The sequence below is a fragment of the Topomyia yanbarensis genome, chromosome 3 (assembly GCF_030247195.1).
Source record: "Topomyia yanbarensis strain Yona2022 chromosome 3, ASM3024719v1, whole genome shotgun sequence".
In the NCBI taxonomy this organism is placed as follows: domain Eukaryota; kingdom Metazoa; phylum Arthropoda; class Insecta; order Diptera; family Culicidae; genus Topomyia; species Topomyia yanbarensis.
The window spans coordinates 343,413,752-343,441,478 of NC_080672.1; the positions used below are offsets into that span (position 1 = coordinate 343,413,752).

General features: G+C 39.5%; 1 protein-coding gene across 2 annotated transcripts; it reads right to left on the reverse strand.

The window, feature by feature from the left end:
- On the reverse strand, positions 1-27,696 carry LOC131688991 (trafficking protein particle complex subunit 11). Of its 2 annotated transcripts, XM_058973704.1 has the most exons (10): positions 27,248-27,696; positions 26,191-27,193; positions 9,117-10,174; positions 8,906-9,057; positions 8,341-8,849; positions 7,985-8,279; positions 7,481-7,855; positions 7,242-7,408; positions 628-933; positions 1-559 (listed from the first exon to the last, which is right to left on the reverse strand). In XM_058973704.1, the coding sequence occupies exons 1-10, from the start codon at positions 27,388-27,390 to the stop codon at positions 542-544; spliced, it is 4,026 nt and encodes a 1,341-aa protein (XP_058829687.1). In that variant the 5' UTR covers positions 27,391-27,696; the 3' UTR covers positions 1-541. The 2 variants fall into 2 exon arrangements, with proteins under 2 accessions (XP_058829687.1, XP_058829686.1); XM_058973703.1 differs by having other exon boundaries at positions 7,481-8,279.
- Between the last annotated feature and the right edge of the window lie 31 nt (positions 27,697-27,727).

The following is a 27,727-nucleotide window of genomic DNA, read 5'->3' on the forward strand; positions in this document are numbered from 1 at the left end:
TCAATTTAAATCAATAAATAATATTGTAACTAGTGTGTTTTGTTCTAGCAAACACGCAAAACTCTTCCCCATTCTCCAACACTTAATTATCATTGCCAACTTTCTGTTAGTCCGTAGTTGTACACCGCTCTCAATTTGCTTATCTAAATCGGAAAAGTGTCTACATACGGCTATCCCAAACATATACCCAACCGATCATCCATTGTTATAAGGACATTGTGACTATTACCTAAGACTATTACAAGAATATATACATATAACACAGTTTAATTGTTTTAAAACTCATTGCTACTGCACAGTCCAATTGCTTTCATTCATTGGAATCAACATGTTTCGACAGTTGAAACACCTAAATTTGATAATCATATAACTCACTAGCATATTTGGGTTCATGTTTTTGTTTTGTTTATGCAATGGAATTTGTTCAACCAATAAAACGGAAGTATTACAAAGATGAAGGACCAAATAGGTTCTCTTTTGACGAATCTCGTAGATAATAAAAATAGTTAAGGCTCTGTAACTGCAGGCTAAGTTGTTTTTATCAGTTGCGTGTCGGAGGCTTAAAAAGAAAGAATAGCAACATTTGGAACGGAAACTTCTAAATAATTACAACCGTAAACTACTCACATGAATGAACACCATCTTAGGCATCCATCGTTTGACCAGCGAGTCAAGTTCGGTCTTCCGCTGAGCTTCCAGATTATCGGCCAATTCGCCCGCTTCGCCGGGTTGAGTATTACTGGAATCACCGGAACTGGGCCCTAGTGTCATCGGGCTCACTTTACCAGACGGTACTCCCGGTTGACTATTGGACACGTTTCCGTAGTTAACATACTCGAGCTGCAGCTCGGGTAGGGGTTGCCAACCTGCCTTCAGCGGATAGAGATTAAACAGCAGGTCGTACGTGGAAAAGGCGAATATCGTCACGTTTAACTGAAAAGAAAACGAGTGCAATTAATGCTTAACTTTTTACCATGGCATATACTCGATGGCAGGCTTGTTAGGAGTAGCATTACGATTATCTGCTGTTAGTTATTATTGTATTTATAATAATATCTAAATTGTGGAAACTAATTCTCTCAGCCTGTTTACGTACGCCATGCAATCTGCCATATCAACATGGTCAAAATTGCCCTAACTTGACTGTATGTCACAAATTGTCACAAAATTCGTTCTTCCCTTCCCTAGTACAGAGGTAAAACTTTTTTTTTAATCTAAAGATTTATTTGAAACAGCTCAATGCGTTAGCACAACTGAGCCGTGGGTCTTTCAATTTTTTTACAATAAGTAAAAATAAAAAAAATGAAATGCTAAGAATGTCGGTCTTCCAGATCTTGTTGACGCAGCTTGCTGCTGCGTGTTGAGATTCTTTTCCTTGGTGGTGAAACCGCTTGGGGGTCATTCAGTCTGCCTTCTCTCGCGTTCTCGTTCCCGTCCATGACATCATCGGTACTGCTTTCTTGCTGTTCACGATCAGAGGTTCTTATTTGTTCCTTGTTCTTACGGGTCGCTGTTGTAAATCCGTCTTCATCGGTATTTGCTTTTTTATTGGTGATGCTAGTCGTTGGATTGGGTTTATCTGAAGGTGTCGGTGGCTGCTTGCTAGAGTTGGCTGTAGTAGATGAGTTTTGACTAGTTGCTTCGGCGCATGTTTTCCGTAATGGGCTGTATGGTTACAGAATTGGTATGTTGGTGTCTGCCCAGGTTATGTGATTAGCGTTGTTTGCTTATAGATCACTCCATCCTTTGGAGATTTGCATTCGATAGTCATGTAAGAAGGTATTGGTTTAGTCACTCGCATCCTCACAATACGAACGCCGTTGAGAATGCCGGTGAAAAAATTTCTCCAAGTGTCATTCGTAATAGATACTACTTCTCCATATTGCGACATGATTCGTTTGATGTAATCTTCCCTAGGGCGCGGGGCCAAATTATGGATACGCACGTCCACCATGTCGTTTTCCATATGCACGGGGTTTTTGATTTTGGTTTTATTAAAATCGACCTCGTATTGCATGTTGTTCTTTGCAATGAAGTTCTCTGCCTGTGCTAAGCTTCTAAACGTGATCAAAACACAGTTTTTAACGTGATGCAGTTGAATGTACGTAACTTCAGCGGGATTCAGCTCCATTTTAACCATAAATAACTGTTCCACTTCCTGAACTGTGGGTCTAACACGAGTTTAATTAAAGTCGATCGAAATCCTGTTATCCCGTATCACGGGCACTTTTGTTTCATTTGGCAAACTCATTTCACCTCGCAGCCGGGGGTAACGATACAATTTTTTTTGTGCACTGGTATAGAACAAAAGCTGGCTTGATTCATTGGTGCCTATAGCCTGCTATAGCATAGCGATTTTTTTGCTTCTGCTTTGTGCGAAATCAGAAGATAGACTGAACTAATCATTATCTTACTATCCACTCGGACAAAAAGTCTGATGCCGTCCACATTCTAGCCGACTTGTTTTGCTTATCATTACGATTTGGAGTCACCACCTTCTTATAAATAGTCCGGCTCGTTTTCTAGCTTGATGCACAGTTGTGGACGACACTCCTAGGTTACTTGCGACATCTCGGACGGAGAGGTTAGGGTTCCGCTTGAAACAACTGGCCACTTCTTTCGTTGTTTATGCGTGGATTTCGTGGATTTCGTTGTTTATGCTTTGGATTTCTCCCAAATTCAGTCTTCCTAATGTTTTCCGTACACTTTTACTACGTTGGTGACATTGATCTCACCACATTCCACAATATCACCAACTTGGTGTGCGAGTAGTTCGGATTGACCCTATCGGTCAAATGACAATTGGCCAAATGACACTGTCGGCCAAATGACCCTTTCGGCCAAATTACCATATTGGCCAAATTACCGTATCGGCCAAATTACCCTATCATCCAAAATACCCTTTCGGACAAATTACCCTTTCAGCCAAATTACCCTTTCGGCCAAATTACCTTTTGGTCAAATTACCCTTTCGGCCAAATTACCGTTTCGGCCAAATTACCCTTTCGGTCAAATTACCCCTTCGGTTAAATTACCCTTTCGGACAAATTATCCTTTCGGTCAAATTACCCTTTCGGTCAAATTACCCTTTCGGTCAAATTACCCTTTCGGTCAAATTACCCTTTCGGTCAAATTACCCTTTCGGTCAAATTACCCTTTCGGTCAAATTACCCTTTCGGTCAAATTACCCTTTCGGTCAAATTACCCTTTCGGTCAAATTACCCTTTCGATCAAATTACCCTTTCGGTCAAATTACTCTATCGTCCAAATTACCCTATCATCCAAAATACCCTTTCAGCCAAATTACCCTTTCGGCCAAATTACCCTTTTGGTCAAATTACCCTTTCAGCCAAATTACCCTTTCGGTCAAATTACTCTTTCGGTCAAATTACCCTTTCGGTCAAATTACCCTTTCAGTCAAATTACCCTTTCGGTCAAATTACCCTTTTGGTCAAATTACCCTTTCGGTCAAATTACCCTTTCGGTCAAATTACCCTTTCGGTCAAATTACCCTTTCGGTCAAATTACCCTTTCGGTCAAATTACCCTTTCGGTCAAATTACCCTTTCGGTCAAATTACCCTTTCGGTCAAATTACCCTTTCGGTCAAATTACCCTTTCGGTCAAATTACCCTTTCGGTCAAATTACCCTTTCGGTCAAATTACTCTTTCGGTCAAATTACTCTTTCGGTCAAATTACCCTTTCGGTCAAATTACCCTTTCGGCCAAATTGCCCTTTCGGCCAAATTACCCTTTCGGCCAAATTACCCTTCGGCCAAATTACCCTTCGGCCAAATTACCCTTTCGGCCAAATTACCCTTTCGGCCAAATTACCCTTTCGGCCAAATTACCCTTTCGGCCAAATTACCCTTTCGGCCAAATTACCCTTTCGGCCAAATTACCCTTTCGGCCAAATTACCCTTTCGGCCAAATTACCCTTTCGGCCAAATTACCCTTTCGGCCAAATTACCCTTTCGGCCAAATTACCCTTTCGGCCAAATTACCCTTTCGGCCAAATTACCCTTTCGGCCAAATTACCCTTTCGGCCAAATTACCCTTTCGGCCAAATTACCCTTTCGGTCAAATTACCCTTTCGGCCAAATTACCCTTTCGGCCAAATTACCCTTTCGGCCAAATTACCCTTTCGGCCAAATTACCCTTTCGGCCAAATTACCCTTTCGGCCAAATTACCCTTTCGGCCATATTACCCTTTCGGCCAAATTACCCTTTCGGCCAAATTACCCTTTCGGCCAAATTACCCTTTCGGCCAAATTACCCTTTCGGCCAAATTACCCTTTCGGCCAAATTACCCTTTCGGCCAAATTACCCTTTCGGCCAAATTACCCTTTCGGCCAAATTACCCTTTCGGTCAAATTACCCTTTCGGCCAAATTACCCTTTCGGCCAAATTACCCTTTCGGCCAAATTACCCTTTCGGCCAAATTACCCTTTCGGCCAAATTACCCTTTCGGCCAAATTACCCTTTCGGCCATATTACCCTTTCGGTCAAATTACCCTTTCGGCCAAATTACCCTTTCGGCCAAATTACCCTTTCGGTCAAATTACCCTTTCGGTCAAATTACCCTTTCGGTCAAATTACCCTTTCGGTCAAATTACCCTTTCGGTCAAATTACCCTTTCGGTCAAATTACCCTTTCGGTCAAATTACCCTTTCGGTCAAATTACCCTTTCGGTCAAATTACCCTTTCGGCCAAATGACTCTTTTGGTTAAAAAGTCATTTCGGCCTGAAAGCTTTCCACCAAGCGGCCGTTTCGGCAGTATTCGGTCAAACGGCATCCGGTTAAATGTCCCATTCTGCCAAATTACATTCGGTTAAACGGCATTCGGCTAAATGGCTTTCGACATTTGAACCTATTGCTACTATGAATTAGTGCACAGCGGTTATTTCGAAAGTGCAGCGAGAATTCCTAATGTGAGAAAATTTGAATAACTCCGACATTTTTCGACTGATTTTTATGATTTGATGCGGAATTTTAATCCCTGGATACGAAATTGAGCGTTCTTTCGAGATATCATTAGAACTAGGCATGCCTTTGGAAAAAGGTCGAACCGTTTTCATATATGTATTTTGAACTGAAAAATCTCATAAAAATGGTACACACTTAAAAATATATACATCTCGTAAGATGCACATAAAGCAGCGTCACAATTCACATGAATTTACATTGAAGAACATGTAAAAATGTGCTTTGTTAACAATTCTCCATCTCCATGCAACCTAGTTCTACATCAAAAGAGACACAATATTTTATTTCACATGATACAGAGAAGGATGTATTAGTGACTTGAATGGATAGTTATATATGCACTGGCCACTCAACATGGTTCAACGACCATGATACGAGAACATGGTTAGTTAGCTTTTGTGATATGCTCGCTAACTGGGATAGGTTCAGATTCTAGAAGCAAGTGGGTTCTTCCATATCACTAGTGTTCCCAGTCATGTCGCCGTAGAACGTTTGGTCTAGTGGATATGAGCTTTATTTTTTTATTGGTCCAACTGAATGTATGGATCGAAATGACTAGAATGAAGGGTACAGATTTCCGGAGGTGACCGATTCATGATCGCGAGCGTTCGCGAGTTCGAGTTTGTAACTTCGTAAGTACTAAAACGGCAAACGACGTGTTTGTCACATATGCTCGCGTGTATGTGACTTTATGTGTATAAATTCGATTTTGTAACCTTGCGGCCATTCACATATTCGCGTGTGTTCTTGGATGGCCATGCGGACCGTCATTCTGATATTTAGTTTTCGATGCACGGATCACATTCTGACAGGGAGTGAGTTACCCCATATCACTAGAGTTCCCGGTCATGTCGCCATGGAACGTTTTGTCTAGTGGATATGGGCGTTATTTTTTACAATTTTTCAATTGTATTTTTTATTGTTTCTTTTTTTATTAATTAACATGGACCTAGACTGTCGGTACCGAGGATAGAAACTTCCGGACGTGCCCGATTCATGATCTCGCGAGCGAGAGAGTTTGTAGGTTGACGCTTGAGATCGCGTTTGTAACTTCTGAGTGCTGAGACATTTACATTATACCCGGGGTGTTATAATGTTTGCGAGTTCGTGTGCGTAGGTCGCTTGGATTATCGTGAGGGGCTCTAACGTTTGTATGCTGACGTGATTTTATTTGCGTGTGTTCTTGAATGGTCGCGCGAACCGTGAGTCTGATATTGAGATATTCACCGAAACGTACACGCCGCACCACTACTAAACTGCTTACTAAACGCCGCTCTTAGGTTGCCAGCAAGTGTTTTGTGTAACTAGTACTTGTATTTGCTATTTGCAGTAGTAATAAGTCTCCCATTTTAGTTTAAACGCAAAGACAATTTTTCAAACAGAATTTGATTGATAAGTATAGATCATTAAACCAATTTTATCAATTCTGTAATCTAAAACGAATTTTTGAGTTTTACTGAACGTGATGAATTTGGTACCACTTGCATCTGGTATACTCAACCTTCACAAAACGATGCATAACGAAAGGCTAATTTTTAGATTTTTGGCGCGTGCGATGACATTTTTGTAGGGTTACGCTTGAGACCGCGTTTGAGAATGTGTGAGTGTTAATACGTTCACTATCACCATCTTTGCTGACCCAGCTGAAGACGGGTGTAGAATGGCAGTATATGACTCGAAAAGAAAAAATTAAAGACAATAGATGAGAGACGTAATAGATTAGACAGGTACAAGATACAGCTTAAATTATAAATCATCACATGAAAAATATACATTATTACTTCAAACAATACTAATATTCAACCACCACACATAGCACATCCTTTCTCAATTATCTATTTGTTATTGGTTGTGAGCTGGTAAATAAAAGAAAGGTATAGAGCAGAAAAAAGCTCACATCAGCCCTCCCGGCTTCCTCGATACACCACTATCGAGGCGTATTGTAATCAACATCTTGAAGCGGGATTCTTATATAAATCAAATCTTGAGTAGTCATAATGATTGGTGGATTATTAACATGAGAACTAATTAACCTCTAGTAGTATAACTTGGTGCAAACAGAAGCTAAAAAGAGCGAAGGTCCTTATATTTAGATAACTCTATTGAATCTATTGTGGTTTGATGATGTTTACAATACCGCCAATCCCATCAACCTGCGAGAGGGATCTTCCGCTCAGATAATGTTGTTCAACCAAAAATTCTTAAAGTTCCACACAATCACATGGGAATGAGAGAACATCAATTACAACAACTAACCTGCCGATGTCCGGAGAACATAAAACTATCGGAACTGTTTAGTACGGCTTGCAGATGGAGAATCTTCCGCGTAGGATTCTTCAGCGTTATCCGCAGAGTCATGGGAACACGGACATACATCTTTTCTTCCAGATAGCAGTACAGATTGAGGGACGGGTCTATCACTTCTGTTGAAATAAATGGATGAAGCAATAGATTACTTATCAATCAATCGTCATAAATGTTATCGTTAGACATACCAATACCGTTGATCACAAATTTTGACTCGTTGATCACACTAGGCGAGCAACTGCGGCACCATCGAATACAGTAGACTCCGAAAATAAGCGCACGTTCGTTTGTGCTTCCACTTGCCGTATCAGTTCCGCCAGGTTCCAAACTTCGTGCCCTACCAGTCACACCATTAAGTGAGCTGAGCTCAGCATTGATGAACCCGTTTCGTTCGTTGTTAGTCAGCTGAACACAATCTATTGCTTGGTTGTAGATATTTTTCGCTCGCGAAAAACTTTTGGTGAAATCATCCCGCTGCTGCTGCTGATCATCACCGGGGGTGGTCGCCGGCAAAGGTCTTACCTTAAAATCGTCCGCACTCCCAGTCGATGAAGTCATTAACCCTGATTGAGTTTGAGTAGGAGGCAACGGTGACGACGATCCCGCAGGAGCAGCATTGTTGGTAGAAAGATTGGACGAAGCAGCGGTTAGTGGAAGGTTCAACTGATTCGATAAATTAGCGTTGGTGCTACCGATAATGGTTGCGTTGGTAGGAAGCTTGGCCAGCAGGCTTCGATTGAATTGGTCATCCGATTGGAGTCTGGCAGGGGGCATCGAACTACAACCACTGACGCCATGATCCGGTGAACGGCCCCGGCTAAACGTTAGCCGGACGTCGTTGTTAAGATAGTCGCTCTGTGTCAGCCAATCCCGGCTGCAGTGGGTGGGATTCAGTATTCGTAGGTCCTCGAAGCGTGTGCTTTGGCACAACTTAGTACCAGCAATCCGTTGTTGACCCTTGTAAGGCTTTTCTACGATATTGTGATCCTGTAACACGAAGGCGTAACAGTATTTGTCTATTGCGAATCTACGACGAATGAATACTCACACTTATGAAGAGCGTCTCAAGAATGTCCACTCCGTCCGGAGCGTTAACTTCCATGTTGACTCTTAGGATGAAATCTTCACTTTTATAGGCCTTAACCAGCGGTTCTCGGTTCAACGAATAGATACGTCCAATAAGCTTGATTTCTTCTACGCACGGCAACACAACGGTGTCCTCCTTGATTTTCCGGACTTGGTCCTCGTTTAGGTATTCAATTTTAATATTATGATTCGTGCTGTACTTTAGTCCACCGCGATCGCTGGCCAGTAGTTTTGCCAGATCTTCCTTCTCGCTATTCGGTGTTGAGGGAGAATCAACCGCGACCGCTTTCGTTTGGTATAGGTTCTCCGTTTGGTAGAACAGCCGTTGACGCAGCTCGATGTTGCCCTCCACGAGACTGGTTGCGTAGTAGGAAATGGCCGTAGATGATTGCATCTGCAGTTCGCCGATGTCGATCTGTACGTGGGAGGTGATTTTTTGCAGAGGATGACTTAGATCGGTTGTTAGGAATACTGTACAGAAGAGATACATGAGCTTATGTGAATCCACGAATATACGAGCATATTACCACTATTTCGTAACGCTTGAGGAACACTAATACTAACTCCTATGTTTTGCAGACAGAGATCCGAATTGTTCATGATTTTCGTAGTGACTTTATAAAACTCGTTCGTCAACATCGGTTGACTGTTCTGTTTGGTCTGCGATCCCAGGTGAAATCTACTTAATAAAAAAAGGATAAAAATGATAAATTCGCATGTTTATTACACCATACTCACGTTGGAATGATATAACACGAGCTGATGACCGCAATCTGTTCCATGCAGTCTCGATGGGGATTATAGTTTTTGAACACACCCTGGAAATTCAACTTTTCCCGCTGTGATAGAATGGCATACGTTCGATCCGAACCCATCTGTACTTCCAGTCGGAAAATTTGCACGTCTACATTCTCCATAAACTGGTAACGCTCTCCAACGAACATGATCTGGTAGCACTTTTGCGGTTCCAGTATAAATTCCTCGATCGGTTTGAGGGATGGTTTCTGCGCGTTTTGAATTGGAACGTACTCACAGTACTGAGTAGCAGGCACCCGTACCGAGCTGGATTTCAAATCCGTTAACAAAACGGAGAAATTTTTCAACTTCAAAGGAACTTCTACAATGGACCGAATGTACAACTGCAGCTGTAGTTTCTCATCGTTTCTTATCTGTCGCTTCTCGAAACTGATCTTGCATTCTAGCAGATCGTTCAACCGGTCGAGGTCAAGCTTGATGGGCGCATTGAAACTGGTAAGTGCCGTATTCCAACTGGCTGACAATTCCGGCGCGATTTGACTTCTGGATACTGGTGATACATTGTGGAAGACATTCCAGAGATTTTCTAGGATTAAAATACGATCTGCTTTGTCCATCGTGATTCGCGGCGACAGAGCTTCAATGCTGCATGCAACAAAATCCGGAACCGAAGCGGAAAGATAGGCTGATCGGAGTGTTTTCAGCAGAACCTCGGCGAATATCGTATACCATTTGTCCACCCGATAATCGGACAACATCAATGAGTAAAGTGTGAGGGCTTTCGAGTAATCGCCACACTTCAGATACTCTTCGGCCATATCGATGGCGAGTTTCTTACGGAAGCGTAGACACTTGTACACCTTGTACTGAGCCATTGCCTGACCTAGCAGCGTTATGATGGTCGCCGAGTGACTGTAGGATTTTTCCAATTCTTGTACTAAGCAAATAATTTGCTGCTCCGAAACCGGTTCGCCGGTTTTCGTACCTCGAATTCCGAAAAAGTCGCTGTACAGCGCGGAGTTGAAGTTTGCCGATGAGTGCTGGAAAATAGAGTTACCAATTAATAACTCGCTGTGACAAACCATATGAAATTTGATATCCCAAAACATGTTAAACCATAAGATTTGCATATTGTATTCGTCTTGAAACTTCCCAGCCCTTTTTACTCGTCCATTTGATACGGTTTGGTAGGTTAGCTTGACGGTGCCAATTTCTGTTTTACATTTTGAAAGCATTGAAACAAAAAAAATAGAATTATCATAAATGTGGACTTATTTATCGTATTAGAACTGTGGAAAACATTTTTGATACTATCTTGAGCCTAGCAATGCAGTTGTATGCAGTGGAGTGGACGGATATGGGTCAACCGAGGGGATAGCAAGCTCTTTCCTAACTCCAGAATTCCGCGCCCATTGGTTCAGAAAAGAAATTTAGCGGGATTTTTAACTTTTTTCTAAAAATCAGACCTATGGCGAGAAACGGAGCTGAACCTGAAAATTATGGCATTTTCGTTTTTGACAGTGCACTACACCGGTCTAATCGGTGCTACACTCATTCAAACTTGGGTGTAATCAGTCTATCTCTTTCTTTGCACTACACCGGTGTAGCACCAAGAAAAAACGAAAACGCTATTAGAGTTGCCTAGTCATACCCATTCCGAAACCGGTTCGGAATCCTGAGTAAACTCTATAGCTCAAATGCAACCCACCGATTCTAACTTAATCAGTTTCGGAATCAGTTGTTGCAATTGAATTGGCACAGGCTTGCTTTGATTTGCAGTAAGCAGGTTGCTCGCATATCACATCCTAATGGTAATTGTCTAATTTACAGACTTTGCCAAAACAGTGTATTTTAACCTAAATAAACCGAATCCGAGAGCGGGAATGTAAAATTATTAACCAAAGTTTGGCAAACTGAAAAAAAATATGTTGTGCTTAATAACACTCAGAACAGCGGCGAACCTGTGACCCTCTCGTTTGCTTGGTTTACTCAAAAATAGGGGCTATAGCTAGTTAAAAGCCGGAGAGTGGGCCAGAAAGCGATGTGTCACATTAGTGTTCGGTTGACACATCGCTTTCTAGTGCACTGTCCGACTTCGCTGCCACTCAGTCGGCTTTTAACTAGCTATAGCCACTATGTTTGAGTAAACCGGGCAAACGAGAGGATCACAGGTTTGCTTATAACTCCGGCGACGAGTTGCTCAACTCATTCGTCAATACACCCAACACATAGGAGGACCCTATTCTCAGCCACGTTACTGAGTGACTAGAAAACTTTCCTCTAGTCACTAGATGACGTTGCTGTGAGAATAGGGCCCGTAAATTTCGCGGGTGTCACCCAAATAAATCTTTAAATACAAATATCAGATAGGGTAGACGTGCCCCTATTCATCTCATTAGTCACGATGTCACACTATTTCGCTGATAACTCAGCTTACACTGATTGAATTGCGCTTAAATAGGTATCAACATCTTTGCTTCGTTCTTAAGAAGCAGATCAATAAAAAATCAGGCTTGGAAAATGTAAAATACTCGCACTAGAGCGAAGCGAAAAGTCGAGTACAATGCACCCTTATTCATCCCACCATTTGTGCTAATGCGTTGAATAGAGATAGCAGACACTGCTCTAACTAATGTGTTCAAATGGGTGGGATGAATAGAGGTGCTAAGATGAATTAGGGCACAGTAACCCTATATAATCCTTTATTGTGCAAAAAAAAAATGTCCTTTTTTCAATTCAGTTGAAAAACTATCAGCAATGCATACATTGTCTTAACTGTTAGCTTTAAAAATCACGTGTCTCCATGACCGAAGCTACTTCTCAGTGTACAAGTCATAGGCCCATGACCCTAGGTTATATGCATCATACGCAGTTAGTGCCAACGTAAGTGGTGGAAACCAACTGGAGGCAATAATGTTGCTGAAACGAGTTCCAGCGTATACGGCGGCAGATCGCCAAACTTTTGACGGTAGTACTCCTCTGGCCACAGCGCCAACGATTGTGGTGGTATACCGAATAAGGGGCCCTTACACGCGCAATAAAAGTGTCATTACTAGACTATCAGCACCGGGCGTGGGTATAAGCAATTTACTAACCGTCATCATAACACGACACCGCACCGGCGGTTGGTAAACAGGTTGGGAAATGGAAACTTATCGTTTCGGTTTACAGCGAGTGTCTATATTTGGTAACTTCTTCCAACCGACGCCAACGTTGCTATTCGCAGCAAGGAGGCAAAACAAAGGAAAATATAAAAAATAGGATCTGGCGATAAATGTTATGCAGAAGTGTTCTGCGTGAATTTTGTTTCGACTCGTGACAGATTTTTATTTTAAATAAAATTATGGATTGAGCTCAATAAATAAAACTATCGGTTGTGAGACAATAAATTATTTGATTGAATTCAATAACATTTTTTTAAAGTTTACAGAAATTAAAACAATTATTAAAATTAAAAGTTTATTGTAACTTTAATGAAAATATACTTTCAAACTTCGATTCACACCAATTATTTTGTCGTTTGATACAATGAACAGTATTTGTTTGTATTCAATTACCCACAGTTTTTATTATGCTGTATGTTTTCTGCGTGGAAGTAAAAATTAGTGTATCTAAGCAGCTTGGATTGAACTGGAAGATGTAGCATTATGTCAAGCTGGGCATGATGTGTCCCAGGATCCGATTGATGGGATGCTAGCAAGAAGTGGAATTTCATTGGCTTTGAAGCTTGTAAAAGCCCGAAAATTTTTATATATGGAGGCCAATACGAAAGCTAATGATAGTGTCCAACGAAAATCGAAAATCGCTGCGAACAAATGGTGATGATTATGGGCACTCTGGAAACTAAGATTCGAGAAGAAAGAAAATGCGTGTATTTTTCTCGCGCAAAGTTTTTAATTCAGGACCAGTAGTAAAAAGAAGATCACAACGATAACGGTTTATCACACACTCTGCAGCGCTTAGTTCAAAAACGCTGGATTTAATTGCTAATAGGTACGCATGGCATGACACAGATCACACCTGTTACATCATCACCATCTCATTTCATCCGGTGGTTCATCATATTTTCGAGGGATAATATTGTGTTGTGGTGTACAGTCGTGATTCGCTGGTTGGACATTTTTTAACTGGACCGCTTTTTAGTTGGACCTCCGCTAGTTGGACCATTGTCCAACTAAAAAGCATCTGAACGTCAAAATCTCGTGCCAAATTTACTTTGACAATCAATCTGACAATACTTAGAGATAAGAACAGATGCATTTAAACTGCCAACATCTCCTTTGGAGAGTTTTTGACATTTGTCAGTCGGTCCAACTAGCGAATCAAATTCGTTAGTTGGACAAGGCTGTGGCCCAACCAGCGAATCACGACTGTATACTACCCAAGATCGCTTATTTGCCCCGTTTTCTATGGGATTTCCTATCTTCATGGGACTGACTTGCGATCATAGGCAGTATAGTGAAATGCATGAACGTGAATGCACTTGGAATTCAATTCACTTAGTCTGTAAATAAGGGGAGGGCGGGAGTAGACGGGGTTGGGTGGTTGTACTTAACTTATAAAAATGATATTTTTAATACATTTTAACATTTCTAATATTGATCTTAGAAACAGTAACACGAAATGTTAATTAACTTTATAATTTATTGTTGGACAATGAAATTGCTTGTTTCAAGACGTTTATTATAAATTTACTAGAAGTATTCCGCGTCGAACAATGTGGAAATGTCCTATAATTCTAGGATAGCCACTTTTTGACTTACTCCGACAATTCCATATCAACATTTGAATAGGGCTAATAAGATTTGTAAACAAACTTTTGTTTTGCTGATTTCTCTTAATTTGTTATAATTTCAACACAGAAGACATTTGAAATTGATTCTACCAAGGGTAAAGTTGTTGATTCATGTGTATCTTTCATGAAATTCAACTCGACAGCGGAATAATGAGCGAAATAAGTTTGTTTACAAAAATCTCATTAGCCCTTTTGAAGAATTGATATTGAATTTTATGCAAACTGTGGATACATGGATGTGAATTTGATGACCAATTTGGTAAGCAGCGAACGTCACGTTCAAAAATTTTCGAACGTTCCACTGTTTAACCTACCTATGATTAAAACCCGTTTTAGGCCATGGCAAACACCTGATGATGCTTTGGCTCGTTCTAAGCACAGACAAACAAATATAACAATTCGAAGACTGATTTGGGAAATACATCGATGATATTCAAAAGGGCACATCTGAACATTACATTACATTATAGTTGCTTCAGCTCATCGCATCGATGCTAATGCATTTGACAGGCGAAGACCTAATAGAATTTCAAATTGTTTGAGTTAAAAGTTGGAGACACAGTACGCTACTTCGAATTATGAAAAAATTCTTATCGCTGACGCTAGGAATTTGGCACTACCCCGCAGGACCGTTGTTTGAAAGCAAGATTCCGTGTTATGTCATTTGCCATACTGATAAATTGGAATCAAATTTATATTTTTTGAGCAATAACTCATTATTTGATTCTATCTTTGGAATTACCGTATCGACGACAAAATGTTGAATTCAGTTAATATATATCTGTTTTAACTTGCCACAAATTCGTGTGTACCAATTTGCTCCAAGGTACGCACTCAATGTTTATTTCTTGAAGTAGATGTAGTTGTAGTTAGTATTTCAGCTCCAGCGATACAACCGATTGTAATTAGAATTAGTTGTGTTATTGGCGCCGGAATCCCGATCAGAATGAAATAACAAGATTATAACAGAACACAATTTTTGTAACATATTGCGTTACAAATTAGGTCTCGTTAGTAGTTAAAATAACAGAAATTTATAACAAGTAACAATCCGAGATATAGTTTTGAAGTATTTCTGTTATGTGCTTCTGATCGGGATACTACACAATTAAGCTTTTTCGGGAAATCAGCCGGAATACGAATTACGAATACGAATTAGAACCAACCAGAATTTCCGATTGAACTTTACTTTACCCATAGGTGCACGCAAAGTTCATGTATCGATTACTGGAAGCCTATTGGCCGATAGTAGCGCCGGCTAGCGGCTACTTGTTGCCTAAGGCCTTGTTTATGTTATAAAGGCTCGCACAGAGTGAACCCAAATCTACCTATCGAACAGTCAGATGGCTACCTATCGTGCAAAGTAAACAGATATTCTTCTTTCGGAGAACATGCAAGTAATGTATTAGTTAGTTAATATCATGGCGAAATATTTCAATCGTCGAAACAAGACACTGTATTCAGTTTATTATGCTTTTTTGTAACAATGTAAAATAAATTACATGGAATAGTATCAAGAATAAAGTGCTATAAGCCACGAAACAGTGGGTTTTCAATTCACTCCATATTAATTTATTGTGTAACTCGGTTGAAGTCACTCAAAGTTACAGCAAAAATTGTGGGTGCCAGAAACAAAGAAGATGGCATCATTTTAGGCAGCGTTGCGCATTCCTCTGTACGGGACTCTATAATACCACAGACACTAATTGTTGTTTGCTTAAAAATTATAGTTATGTGTTTTACACATACAATCTGAATTGGATGTCATTTATTAATAGCAAAAGTAAAATTACTTTTGGTATGGGTCAAAATCCACATTGAGGGGAAATTCCGGAGAAACTATTGTTGGTTCAGCGCAATTCACAGCAGTCACGAAAGAGTTGACGATACTCCTTTTGTTCACGAGCACTAGATGTGTTTGGTGAATATTGGTTTAGAACTTCCTCTCAATGTGAATTTTGATAATTGTCTTTTAAGCACAAATCTCCGATCAACATGGGGAACGTGCTATTTGAACCAGTCGCTACTGATTCCTGATTCTAGTTCTAGGTTAGTTAGATGAGATATGATTACTATAACGACGTGCTCCGTGTATCAACCTAGGAAAACAACGCATTTTACGCAAGTTAATATTATTATTGAAGCCACGCATAAAATACTATCACTTAATTATTTTTGTTTTACTGTATACTGTTCTGCCCAAGTTGTACAGTAATGTTTTCATTTCGAATGGTTACAGTCCAGCGTACCAAGTATCCATGAATAAGCCCACTATTCTGCGATTCAAAATTGCCTTTGAATATACTTAAAACCTAGGGGCAGATCACTTGCGATGCATTTTTAAAAATCAGCGAAATTAAATGCATTTATTTCCATCAAAATAGAAATTCATAATGTATTTTGCGTTGCGTGCAATGTTTTTGCGTTGCATGCAATGTGGTTTGCGTTGCGTGTAAGACGTCAAAACCCTACACAAAAACTAGCCCTACATTTAACGTCGAACAAAGTGGATCAGCGTAGGACGTTTGTTAAACAAACTTTTCTGCGAGGGAGTGCCAAGCTGATGCAAAAATGGAAATTAAATGCATTTTTTCTAATTTGATGCAAATTTGTTATACATTCTTAGAGTGATCTGCCCCTAGCTTAAAACCCAGATATGTTTACCCGGCTATGCTGTCTACAATATGACCACAGCTGATGGACATTTGAGCTACAAAATTTATGTAAACATCAGTGTAAACGTCTATTACCTGGGGTATGGCAGTATTCTCACATACATTAACGCGCAATTTTTCTCCCATCCAAATATATTTGACTGCAGCGTCTGAAGGACGTACGTCAGATGGCTTCCGTATAATTTGGTAAAACCCAACTTTCTCTGGTTTTTCAATATAGTATTAGCTCCTCTTCAAAGGCTTCGAAAAACATAAAAACGAAAGCGTATTCGAAACTGATCGTATAAACTGTTTCCGCAAAACAATCGTTGAATGGTCGTAAAGGTTCCTTCTCCGCAAGTTTGTTTGTAATATCTAGCATGAGATCCTTTTCATTACACTCCTTATTCAGAGCGGCCGTAGTATGTGCTTCAGACAATAACTTCTGGGTAAACATTAGTTATTAGAATTCGTTGTCCGTTCCGAACCCATAACATTTCTTAGAATTTTTATCACATAGAGAATTTTAGAATATTGGAACAAAAAAATGTCTTATTCAATTCAATAATACAATGTTTATTGCTTCAAACAGAAAAATTAATGGTATGAGCATTTTTTTCTTTGAAACAATAATTAACTTTTAATCTCAATAAACATTTCCAGTTTGAATAATTTTACAATCATTGCAATAAAATATTTTTAGAAAAGAGAACGATGTTTGTTACTGAAATGGTTTTATTAAAATCAATAAATAAATGTGTTTTCTTTCTAGCAATATTTTTTTCACTGAATAAAGTCCATATCATTAAAAAACGATTATTTTATTGCATGATTGCAAAAAAAATGTAACGTAACTATAATAACAACTACCGGTGTAAAAACAGATTATTATTTTGGCAACCTATTTACCAACGACCGGTGCGAAAACGGGTGTCTAAATATTATCGTTTAGCGTAATCAAAATACACACGCCTTTGGTTACGCACCGGTGCTGATAGTCTAAGTAGTGTCATTACTAGAATTGTATGGGAATTCCGTCATTACTCACCTTACACGATCATTAAAAGTGACATTACTGCTCAGTAATGACATTACTAGCGCCTCGTGTAAGGGGCCCTACTGATGTAATATTATGCAATCCATAAGGGCCCCTTACACGAGGCGCTAGTAATGTCATTACTGAGCAGTAATGTCACTTTTAATGATCGTGTAAGGTGAGTAATGACGGAATTCCCATACAATTCTAGTAATGACACTACTTAGTAATGACACTTTTATTGCGCGTGTAAGGGCCCTATAGGGCCCCGTACACGAGGCGTTAGTAATGTCATTACTGAGCAGTAATGTCACTTTTAATGAACGTGTAAGTCGAGTAATGATGGAATTCCCATACAATTCCAGTAATGACACTACTTAGTAATGACACTTTTATTGCGCGTGTAAGGGTCCCTTATAGGTTTGTTCCAGTACATGGAAGTTACGCCCTGTTGCTCCGGAGCAAAAATTTTTCCATCATTACTCGCCTTACACGTTCATTAAAAGTGACATTACTGCTCAGTAATGACATTACTAACGCCTCGTGTACGGGGCCCTTTTAGGGCCCCTAAATAAAAGTGTCATTACTAAGTAATGACATTACTAAAATTGTATGGAAATTCCGTCATTACTCACCTTACACGATCACTAAAAGTGACATTACTGCTCACTAATGACATTACTAACGCCTCGTGTAAGGGGCCCTTTTCACTCCGGTTTGCCACCAGAAGAAGAAAAAAGAGAAGAAGATAGTACAGGAACGATTTTCTCCCTGTTTGCTCCGGAGTACTTCTAGTTTCTCCTGGTACTGGAACAAACCTCATGAGACGATTCTGATCAGTGATCAGCTGATTATTTCTTGTTTATATATTCTGACGTTTCCTCCGGGGGGTGCGACGTCCAATATCGTTGATTTGATCCAACATCAAACGAATCGGACTAACGAAAGTTGTTTGTCGGACGAGTTTTTCTGTTCCCAGGAGTAAGACTTGTTGACAGAACCACCGATTAACGCAAATTGATTCCGCTAATTGATTAATTTCTAAAATAATCGAAAAATCAATAATCGATTACAAGCTTTCGATATAATCGAGCAAATCGAGTAGCTTCTATCAATTAATCGAGAGCATAATTAATGAAGGTTGAGCGTTGAAAATGAAAGTCGCAGAGCAAGAATATGACAAGACTTCTCCAAATTTTTCAAAATGTATCCAATGACCTTTTTTTTGGTTGGCAAACTAAGATTTACAAAGTAATCGATTATTGATTTTAATCGATTATCTTGGTCGATTAATTGAATAAATTAATCAAGCTCCCAAAAAATTTCGATTAATGGATAATCGATTATTTGCAAAAATCAGACATCACTACTAGAAAAACTCTAGTAAGAGAACTGCGGAGAGAAAAACAGATTTTTTGGCAACGTATGCCCCGGCATTGTATGGCAACACGTCCAATGTTATAAGGATAGGCAATGTTCGATTGGATTCGTTTTTTGACAGCTTAACGCGAATTAGGCAATCCATTAGACGTTTGTTTGACAATTCAGCGGTGGGTTCTGTCAACAAGTCTACTCCTGCGAACAGAAAAACTCGTCCGACAAATAACTTTGTTAGTCCGATTCGTTTGATGTTGGATCGAGTCAACGATATTGTCGGACGTCGCACCCCTCGGAGTAACGTCAGAATAAGTAAACAAGAAATAATCAGCTGATTAGAAACGTCTCATGGATTGCCTAATCCAATCGATCCAAAATGGAGTCTCCGCAGTTCTCTTTCTAGAGTTTTTCTAAACACTACCCACCGCTGAATTGTCAAACAAATGGATTGCTTACACTGGTAAAAAAGCACACATTTTTATTATGTGTGAAGTGAAACTATATGATAATTTGCAATGGGGTTTCACACATACACGCACAAAAAAAATCAGTAAGAATAATCAAATTTTGGTTTAAATTAACAATTTTCCCGTTTGATATAGTGACAAACAAGATTCAGGTTTGATTTTATCAATACTGTTGCTTGAAATTATCTACAAATTCATTTGTTGGCCTTTCAATAGTTTCAACAAATTTGTTCATTTCTTTAATTTTGTTTATTTTATGATCAGTCATTCCACTTATTTATTTCATTTAATTGGTTAGTTTGAGTCAATTTAATTTATTCAATTAATTTTATAATTGTGCTATATTTCACCCTAAGGAGGAAAATTTGGTAAAAACCAAAATTTCTCACTAGGGTGAAAATTTGTTGGTAAAAACCAGTCTTTGTACAGGAGGGCACAAATCCTTATTTCATACTATGTTGCGTTTCGGCTTCGCCTCATCAGAAACCGACACTAACACATTGTCGGAATAGATTAGCGCCGGCTTGACGCAAATCCCTTAAAACTAAAACACACTATGTGTTTCAATCAAACGACTGATCAAACGTGATGTCCCGTTCGAGCGGGATTTGCGTCAAGCCGGCGCTAATCTATTCCGACAATGTGTTAGTGTCGGTTTCTGATGAGGCGAAGCCGAAACGCAACATAGTATTTAAAATTGTGTTTAAATATTGCCTAATTTTTCATTTAATGAGCTAATCTAATTTGATTTATGCTTTTTTTAATTTGATTTATGTTGTACTCATGTCACAGACTAACAGACATAACACTCAAAAACAAAGCTTCGCCCGCTTTAACGGTCATTTTAAATATATTTGTAGTTGGGACTGTGGTCACATTTGAAATTATGGCGCCACTGACATATGAACAAGCATATGGGGGATAGACCACTAGTGAAAAATTGTTCGCAAACCTGAGGGGTAACCCACCAGTAAATGAGTGTTTGGGACTGTGAATAAAAGGTGGAGCTAGTGTTCTGGGAAAATTGTCGGATCGATGTTTTTTGAGGGAATTCCCTCATAGTGTTATGTCTGTTAGTCTGTGCTCATGTAATTAATTTGAAAACCTTTTGTTTTTAATTTTTTGCTTTATTTGTTTTTCTTTGTTCGTTTTATCGATTTTCTATATTTTATTCACTTTATTCGAGGTTCTATTCGTTCAGGACTAGAAACTGTAAAATAATGAACGAGTTTTGCGAACTAATGAATGATACAACAGTGATATGTGGAATAAAAATCTCATCTCACTGCTAGGTGGACTAAGTTGGTTTTTTATATACCAATCGGTTGTAATTGATGACGGCTACAATTTCGGAAGGAACAAATTCTTATATATTGTACAGAAATTTCATTTAGTTGCCAAATAACTTCCAATTGGGTCATTAAATGAGAAAAAAAATCTTTTTTTATTACATACATCGATAAAGCTCATTTTCGTGATTGCAGCAATGTTTTCTCCAACTCAGGAAACGTGAAAACAAAATTTAAACTTAAAATAAAGAAATATGTTGACAGTCTGGATTTGACACTATCAGAAGCATTTGACATATCGAATTTCACGACAAATGATGCCCTGTCAGAAAAAAAATGCATACATGTTTTTCCGGTTTTCCCGCAGGGTTATTTTTATTTGACATAAACACTATCCAATGCATATAGCTTTTTTCAGTTTGGGTGTTGTCTTGATAGGCCAGATGTAAACAACCGCAGTTTTCCTATGTGTGGTTGCTAAGTTTACATAAGATTTATTTTAAAAAACAAAGAAATCGTTTTTACGTATTATAAGGATTTTTTTTTGAAATAATGTTATTTTATGTATATTGGACCTAAAATTTATCGAATGGAACGAAAAACTATATATAGCCCTAATGACCTAATTCAATTTCTGAAAGAATAATTTTTATATTTTCTCAAAAAAGAAAAAGTTGGCAAATATCGCGGAAATCTGTATTTCTGTAGTTCTATAATTTTTGTTTATTTTTTGGGAGAATATAAAAAAAATTCTTTTCGATATTGTAGACGAAATCAATTACAATCGTTTGCTATATAAAAAGGCATAGGCCATCCCTTTGAATTTGACGATATTTACCAACTAAATTAAATTTCTGTAGTTCTACGTACTTTTGTCTATTTTTTGAGACAATATAAGAATTTGTCCTTTCAAAAATTGTAGCGGTCATCAATTACAAGCGATTGGTATACAAAATAATATCGGTCATCGTTTAAAACTTAAAGTTATGTGACGAATATTCCCTCCCCAAGGTTTAGGGGTTTGACGGTATTGCAAACATCATCAAGCATCAATTGCTTTAAGATGGGTATTGCATTACGCCTCGATAGTGGTGCATCGAGGAGACCGAGAGGGCTTATGCGCCTTTTTTATGTTATATGTTGCTTCATACTCTGCACCTGCGCATACCAACGCTAAACCACTGGTCTATGCGCGGTGTCGTGGCCGACTTGCGGATCGACATAGATTGACTTTTGCTGTGTGCCGTGTTTGCAATGGTATACGTGGACGGGGCTCACGGAGGGAGTCATTGTGTGTCCATTTGTCGGTCGACTTCGTCATCGTGCATATACCAATTAAATTAATTTAATAATTTAATTAATTCAATACAGTAGAATAAGTAGAAAACTATTAGTTGTAACTTTGTGATAACCGTAGTTTTTCGTACTAGTGTACAACTGTTATGTGCTAGTCGTATGTCTATCTATGTGTGTATTCGTCTGAGTATTTGTGACAGTTGGGTCAGGGAATGGATGCAGAACTGACGTATATGATAGAGTAGTGGCTAATACTTCTGGTGATCAATCTGAGCATTTGGTTCTATTCATTCGGAAAAAAATCGGGTTGGATAAATTAGGGTAAAATAAATTTACCGACGCACGCGAGTCATCCATTCCCGGCCAGCATAGCATGATGAAAGTCTAACAGCATGCAATTGTCGTTAATGATAAATATACAACATTTGCTGCATTTAGACGAGTTTGACGAGAGTTGCATGTTACATATGTTTTTCTATTCTGCTTCATTAGTCTGTTTCTTTAGTACATCTATTAGTTTGATTTTCCATTATTTATGTATACCAAAATAGTATTGTTCAATTTATACACTTCTAGTCAAGCTCTTTGCATCTTTTTTCTTTATTCGGCATGTTATGATTCCTTTTATTAGTATATCTCTACTATACGCTATCTATACTCATATAGGTACAAACGCTCGTGGCCTTCGCGATAACACAAACCTGGCCACAAACGCGACCATGCAATTGCAAATGTAAACGTGGCATCTTTAAACTTCCAAACGTGGTCTCAAACATTAACCCATCACTCTCGTGATCATGAAACGGTCACGTCTGAAAGTTTTACCAGTCTGGACTAATGCCTTCAGTTGAACCAATCAAAAAAGTGACCCTCATATTCACTAAACAACACGTTCCATGGTGACATGACCTGGAACTGAAGTGATATGGGGAAACGGACTACCATCTGTACCATACACTAAAAATTAAGCTTCAGATTCACGGTCCGCGCGCGATCAAACAAAAATACACACTACGTCATTATAAAATCGAACTTATACACGCGAAGTTAATATACAAATGCTTAAGCCCTTCGCGATCATCCCCGGCATATACACCCGCGATCTAGTAAACATGATGGCATCCCAGTGGTAAAGTGAATGTCTCAGCTCCTATAAATTTTCAAACGCGGTCTCAAACGTGAACCTAAAAACTCCCGCACTCGCACGATCATGAATCGGTCACTTCTGGATGTTTTTATCCTTGATATCAGCATACTAGGTCCATGCCTTCAATTGGATCAATTAAAAAAAGAAAGCTCTCATATCCACTGGACACCACGTTACATGGCGACATGACCGAGGACTCTAGTGATAAGGGGTGACTTACTCTCTGTCAGAATGTGATTTGTACACCAAAAGCTAACTATCAGAATGAAGGTTCGCGTAACCATCCAAGAACGCACACGTATATAGGAAATGCCACACGGTTACAAAATCCAGTCTTGTACACGCGAAGTCACATGAACGCGAGCACACGTGATAAACACGTTAACGTACGAACGCTTAAGCCCTTCGCGATCAACAACGCACACCTACGTTCGCGATCGCGCAAACTTAATAACACCCCGGTAATAAGGAGAACGTTTTAGCACTCACGAAGTTTCAAACGCTGTCTCAAACACAAACCTACAAACGTCCGTTTCGCGCGCTCATGAATCGGTCACGTCCGGAAACCATTACTCTCTATCCCAATAACTTAGGTCCATGCATTCAGCAGGACCAAAAAAAAAAATAAAGCACCTATCCACTAGACAACACGTTCCATGGTGACATCACCGTGCATTCTAGTGATATGGAAGATCTCACACCCATTTAGCATCAAAAAATAAAGTATTAGACTCACGCGCGATTAACCAAGAACACACGCGAATATGTGAAAGGCACATGGTTATAAAATAAAATTTATACACGCGAAGTTACATACACGTTAGCGCACGCGACATACAAACGCACACACGATCGAACACGTTAACTACAAATGTTCGAGCTCTTTGCGATGATATACGCGATCGCGAGTCCCTACGCCCGCACACACCTGAACCGTACTATGAATATCACATTCAGAATCACGGCCTAATGCAGTGTTTTAGTGGGCGACAGCGCCTGTCTCGTCTGCAAATTGTAGTATGTGATTCTGACGGGGAGCCCTTCCGAGAACCTAGCTCTACAGCTCCAGTAGGACAACTCTCGAAAAAAAAAGTTATGTGACGAATATTTTAAAAATTCTGAACTTCGTATATACTGATTTTTTTCCAATTAGACACTATTAGTATGTAGTTTACATACAATATTGCGTTTATCCAGGGTTATACGAACATTTGGATATAATAATATCCATATGTAATATGTAGAACTATTAAGTAAACATGTTACATTTCAAACCCTAAAACTAAATCGGGCGCAAAAAATATAAACAGGTGCATTGTAAAAATCATGCCGCTGTAACCTCAAAAAGTATAGTATTTTTTGAAAATCTACTAGCTATTCCAAACATTATAAATCTACAAGCTCTAAGCATTTCATAGGTGTAAGGAAAATTGAAATTGATTGACAAACGGCCGAGATACGATTATTTGAACAAAAAGTACTGGTTTGACAATTGCTTCGGACATGCAAATTTGTTTACAATTATTCGTGATCACCGTTTTTGTAAAAGATATACCTATCCAATGGTGAAGTAAAATTTGAAATCGGTGAACAAACAGCTAAGATATGGCAAGTCAAAGAAGCGTTCCCATTTTTTTTTCGCTGACTTTGTTTTAATCTTTTTGCTAAAGCTTACTGTAGACAGCTCTATTCTTCTATTTTTTAATGCGACGTATTAACGAAAGTTATACCTTTCCAGTGGTGTAGACAGATTTAAAATCGATTTAATGACAGCTGAGATATGACCGGTCAAAACAAGCGTTCCCATTTTTTGACCCCCTTGGTAGTCCGCGTAACTTTTTACCCTCTTGGTATTCCGAGTGTTAACAAACGCCCGACGCTGATCCACTTTGTTCGGCATTTTGTTGAATGTAGAGCTAGTTTTTTGTATGGTTTTGACGTCTTACACGCAGCGCATGATACAAAATACATGATACATTACGAATTTCTATTCTGATGGAAAGAAATGTATTTCATTTCGCTGATTTTTAAAAATGCATCACAGTCGAGATCAGCAAATGTCTGTATGTGTGTATATGTGTGTGAATGTGTTTTCTAAACTCACTTTTCTCAATTTGGATAAGCCAAATTGCACAAACTTAGTTTCAAATGAACGGTACAACACTCCCATAAGCTGCAATTGAATTTTTAGTTGATCCGTCTTCCTGTTCCGGAGTTTAAGAGTAGACCACACAACCCAAGTAACCAATAAGCATTATAACGTAGCCTAATATATGCTTTAGATCCACATATAGAGCGGTCTTAAAGAGCCGTGAAGCCCTAAATACTGATATAGTGCTGCTACAGTCGTGATTCGCTGGTTGGGCCACACCTCTGTCCAACTAACGAATTTGATTCGTTAGTTGGACTGACTGACAGATGTCAAAAACTCTCCAAAGGAGACGTTAGTAGTGTAGTTGCATCTATTCACATCTCTAATAATTGTCAGATTGATTGTCAAAGTAAATTTGACATGAGATTTTGACATGCAGATGCTTTTTAGTTGGACAATGGTCCAACTAGCGGAGGTCCAACTAAAAAGCGGTCCAGTTAAAAAATGTCCAACCAGCGAATCCCGACTGTAATGCTAATGTAAAGCACCAGCGCACAAATGTCAAATTTTAAAGCCTAATATCGGCCCTACTAATGCTATTAAAAAGCTTCAGTTGGCTATCATTGTCCGCCATGGTTTTAAAACCCTGTCTTTTGTTTCCTTTCGGTATTATGAGCAAAAAGGAAAAAAATTAAAATAAAATGTTCTGTTGTTGTACTAAATTATCTAAAAAGGGAACTAAGGAGTACAATAAATACTGCCATTACGGAAAAAAGGACATCTAGTAATATAGCGCCCATTTGATAACTCACAAACACGGCTATCAATTGCTAGCTTTGTATCGTTGATAGGTACGATCGTTCCTAACCACTCGTCAGTAATACAGATAAATTCATAACTCACCTGTCCCGCCACGCCGGACGATCCCTCGCTCGCTGGTGCCAATGCCGAACACTGCAAAAATGTCTCCTTTCGTTTGCCAATGTATTCCGCCGCCTTATGGAAGTAAATCCCCGGATGTTGAGTTTGCAGTGGCGCTAACCCATTCTTAACCGCATCGCAAAACAGCTCGCCGAAGGCACTGTACTGCACGCTCAGCCAGGCATAGTGTTCAAACAGGAGCTCCTTGAATCCGGCCCGACTCCTATATTTGCTGATATGATTCTTGAAATGCGAAATCGAATCCTTCGGAGCGTTAAGCTTGAAAAACAGGCGACAAATTTTATAGTTGACGAAACCGGCAACGGTTTTAATTTCGAGACAGTTGGTGTCTACAATCCTGATCTCATCCAGATTGGCGTACGTTTGGCGGTAATGTCGCAAGGCGTTCGACTGATCCAGCTTGAGTTCGGAGACGAATCCGAGCTTAAACTGATGGCGGATTTTGAGTATCTGATGCGAATCAGTCAGCTGTTCACGGTGCAGTCTGATTTGCTTCATCATCTGAGTGTAGTAGGACTGAGCAAGTTCCAGAAAGGCTGAATGTAGCCGCAGTATGTGACCCATCAAATGGTCGTTGTGGGGAAGCACAAAGAGCATTTTTGCATTGATATCGCAGGTGCTAGTTAGATGAGCGGCTCGTTCAGAAGCTAACATATCCTCCCCCTGAGGCACCGTCATTCCCTTTTGCAGCAATACAACAGCCAATCGAGTATTTCGCCCTTGGAGAGAATTTTTCAGTGACTGAATAATAGACGCGCATTGAAGCTGCTTTTCGCCCCACTGTGGGTCGCTCCATTCAAGATCTTGGAAAAGCACTACTACCGCCGGCAGAACGTGCAGATGCTTTAGCATCCAGTTCCGTTTCAGAATACCTTTCGGATGGTACCACTCGTATGACTGATGTTTCGGTTTGGACACAGGGAACTCATAGCTGGCAGGAAGCAATTTATACTGAATAGATTCACTGAAAACAAAAACAAACGTATTATTGGGAACTTTTCACCAATTCCATGCATACCTTTCGGGCCTCTTGCCATTATTGAACGCATCCCAGATTGTTTTATGGATAGTGTTTCGTTGCACATCTAGCCCGGACAATCCGACTAATGGTTGAGCGGCCGTCACCAGCTCCGACGGTAAAACGCTAGCATCTAACGTCATTTTCCTCCTACACTAAAGCGAGTTGCTTTCACCCTCGAAAATTTCGGATAAATAATCACGATCAGATTCCTTATCAGCTCTTGCTCTAGCACGAGAGCAGGAAATTTTACGTTTGTTCAGTCTTCGGTATTTTTCACTAGCACTCATCGGCACGCGGTTAAAGCACACAATTCACGGCCCTGATGCGCGATAGAGAAATCAATAATACTTTGAATAGCACGTAAATTGATAATTTTTAAGTGAAAAGATTTTGAGAATGCGAGCGATCCCGAGATGATGACAATTTTCCGTCAGGCTCCGATTTGACAGTTTCGAATATCACTGTCATCATGACATC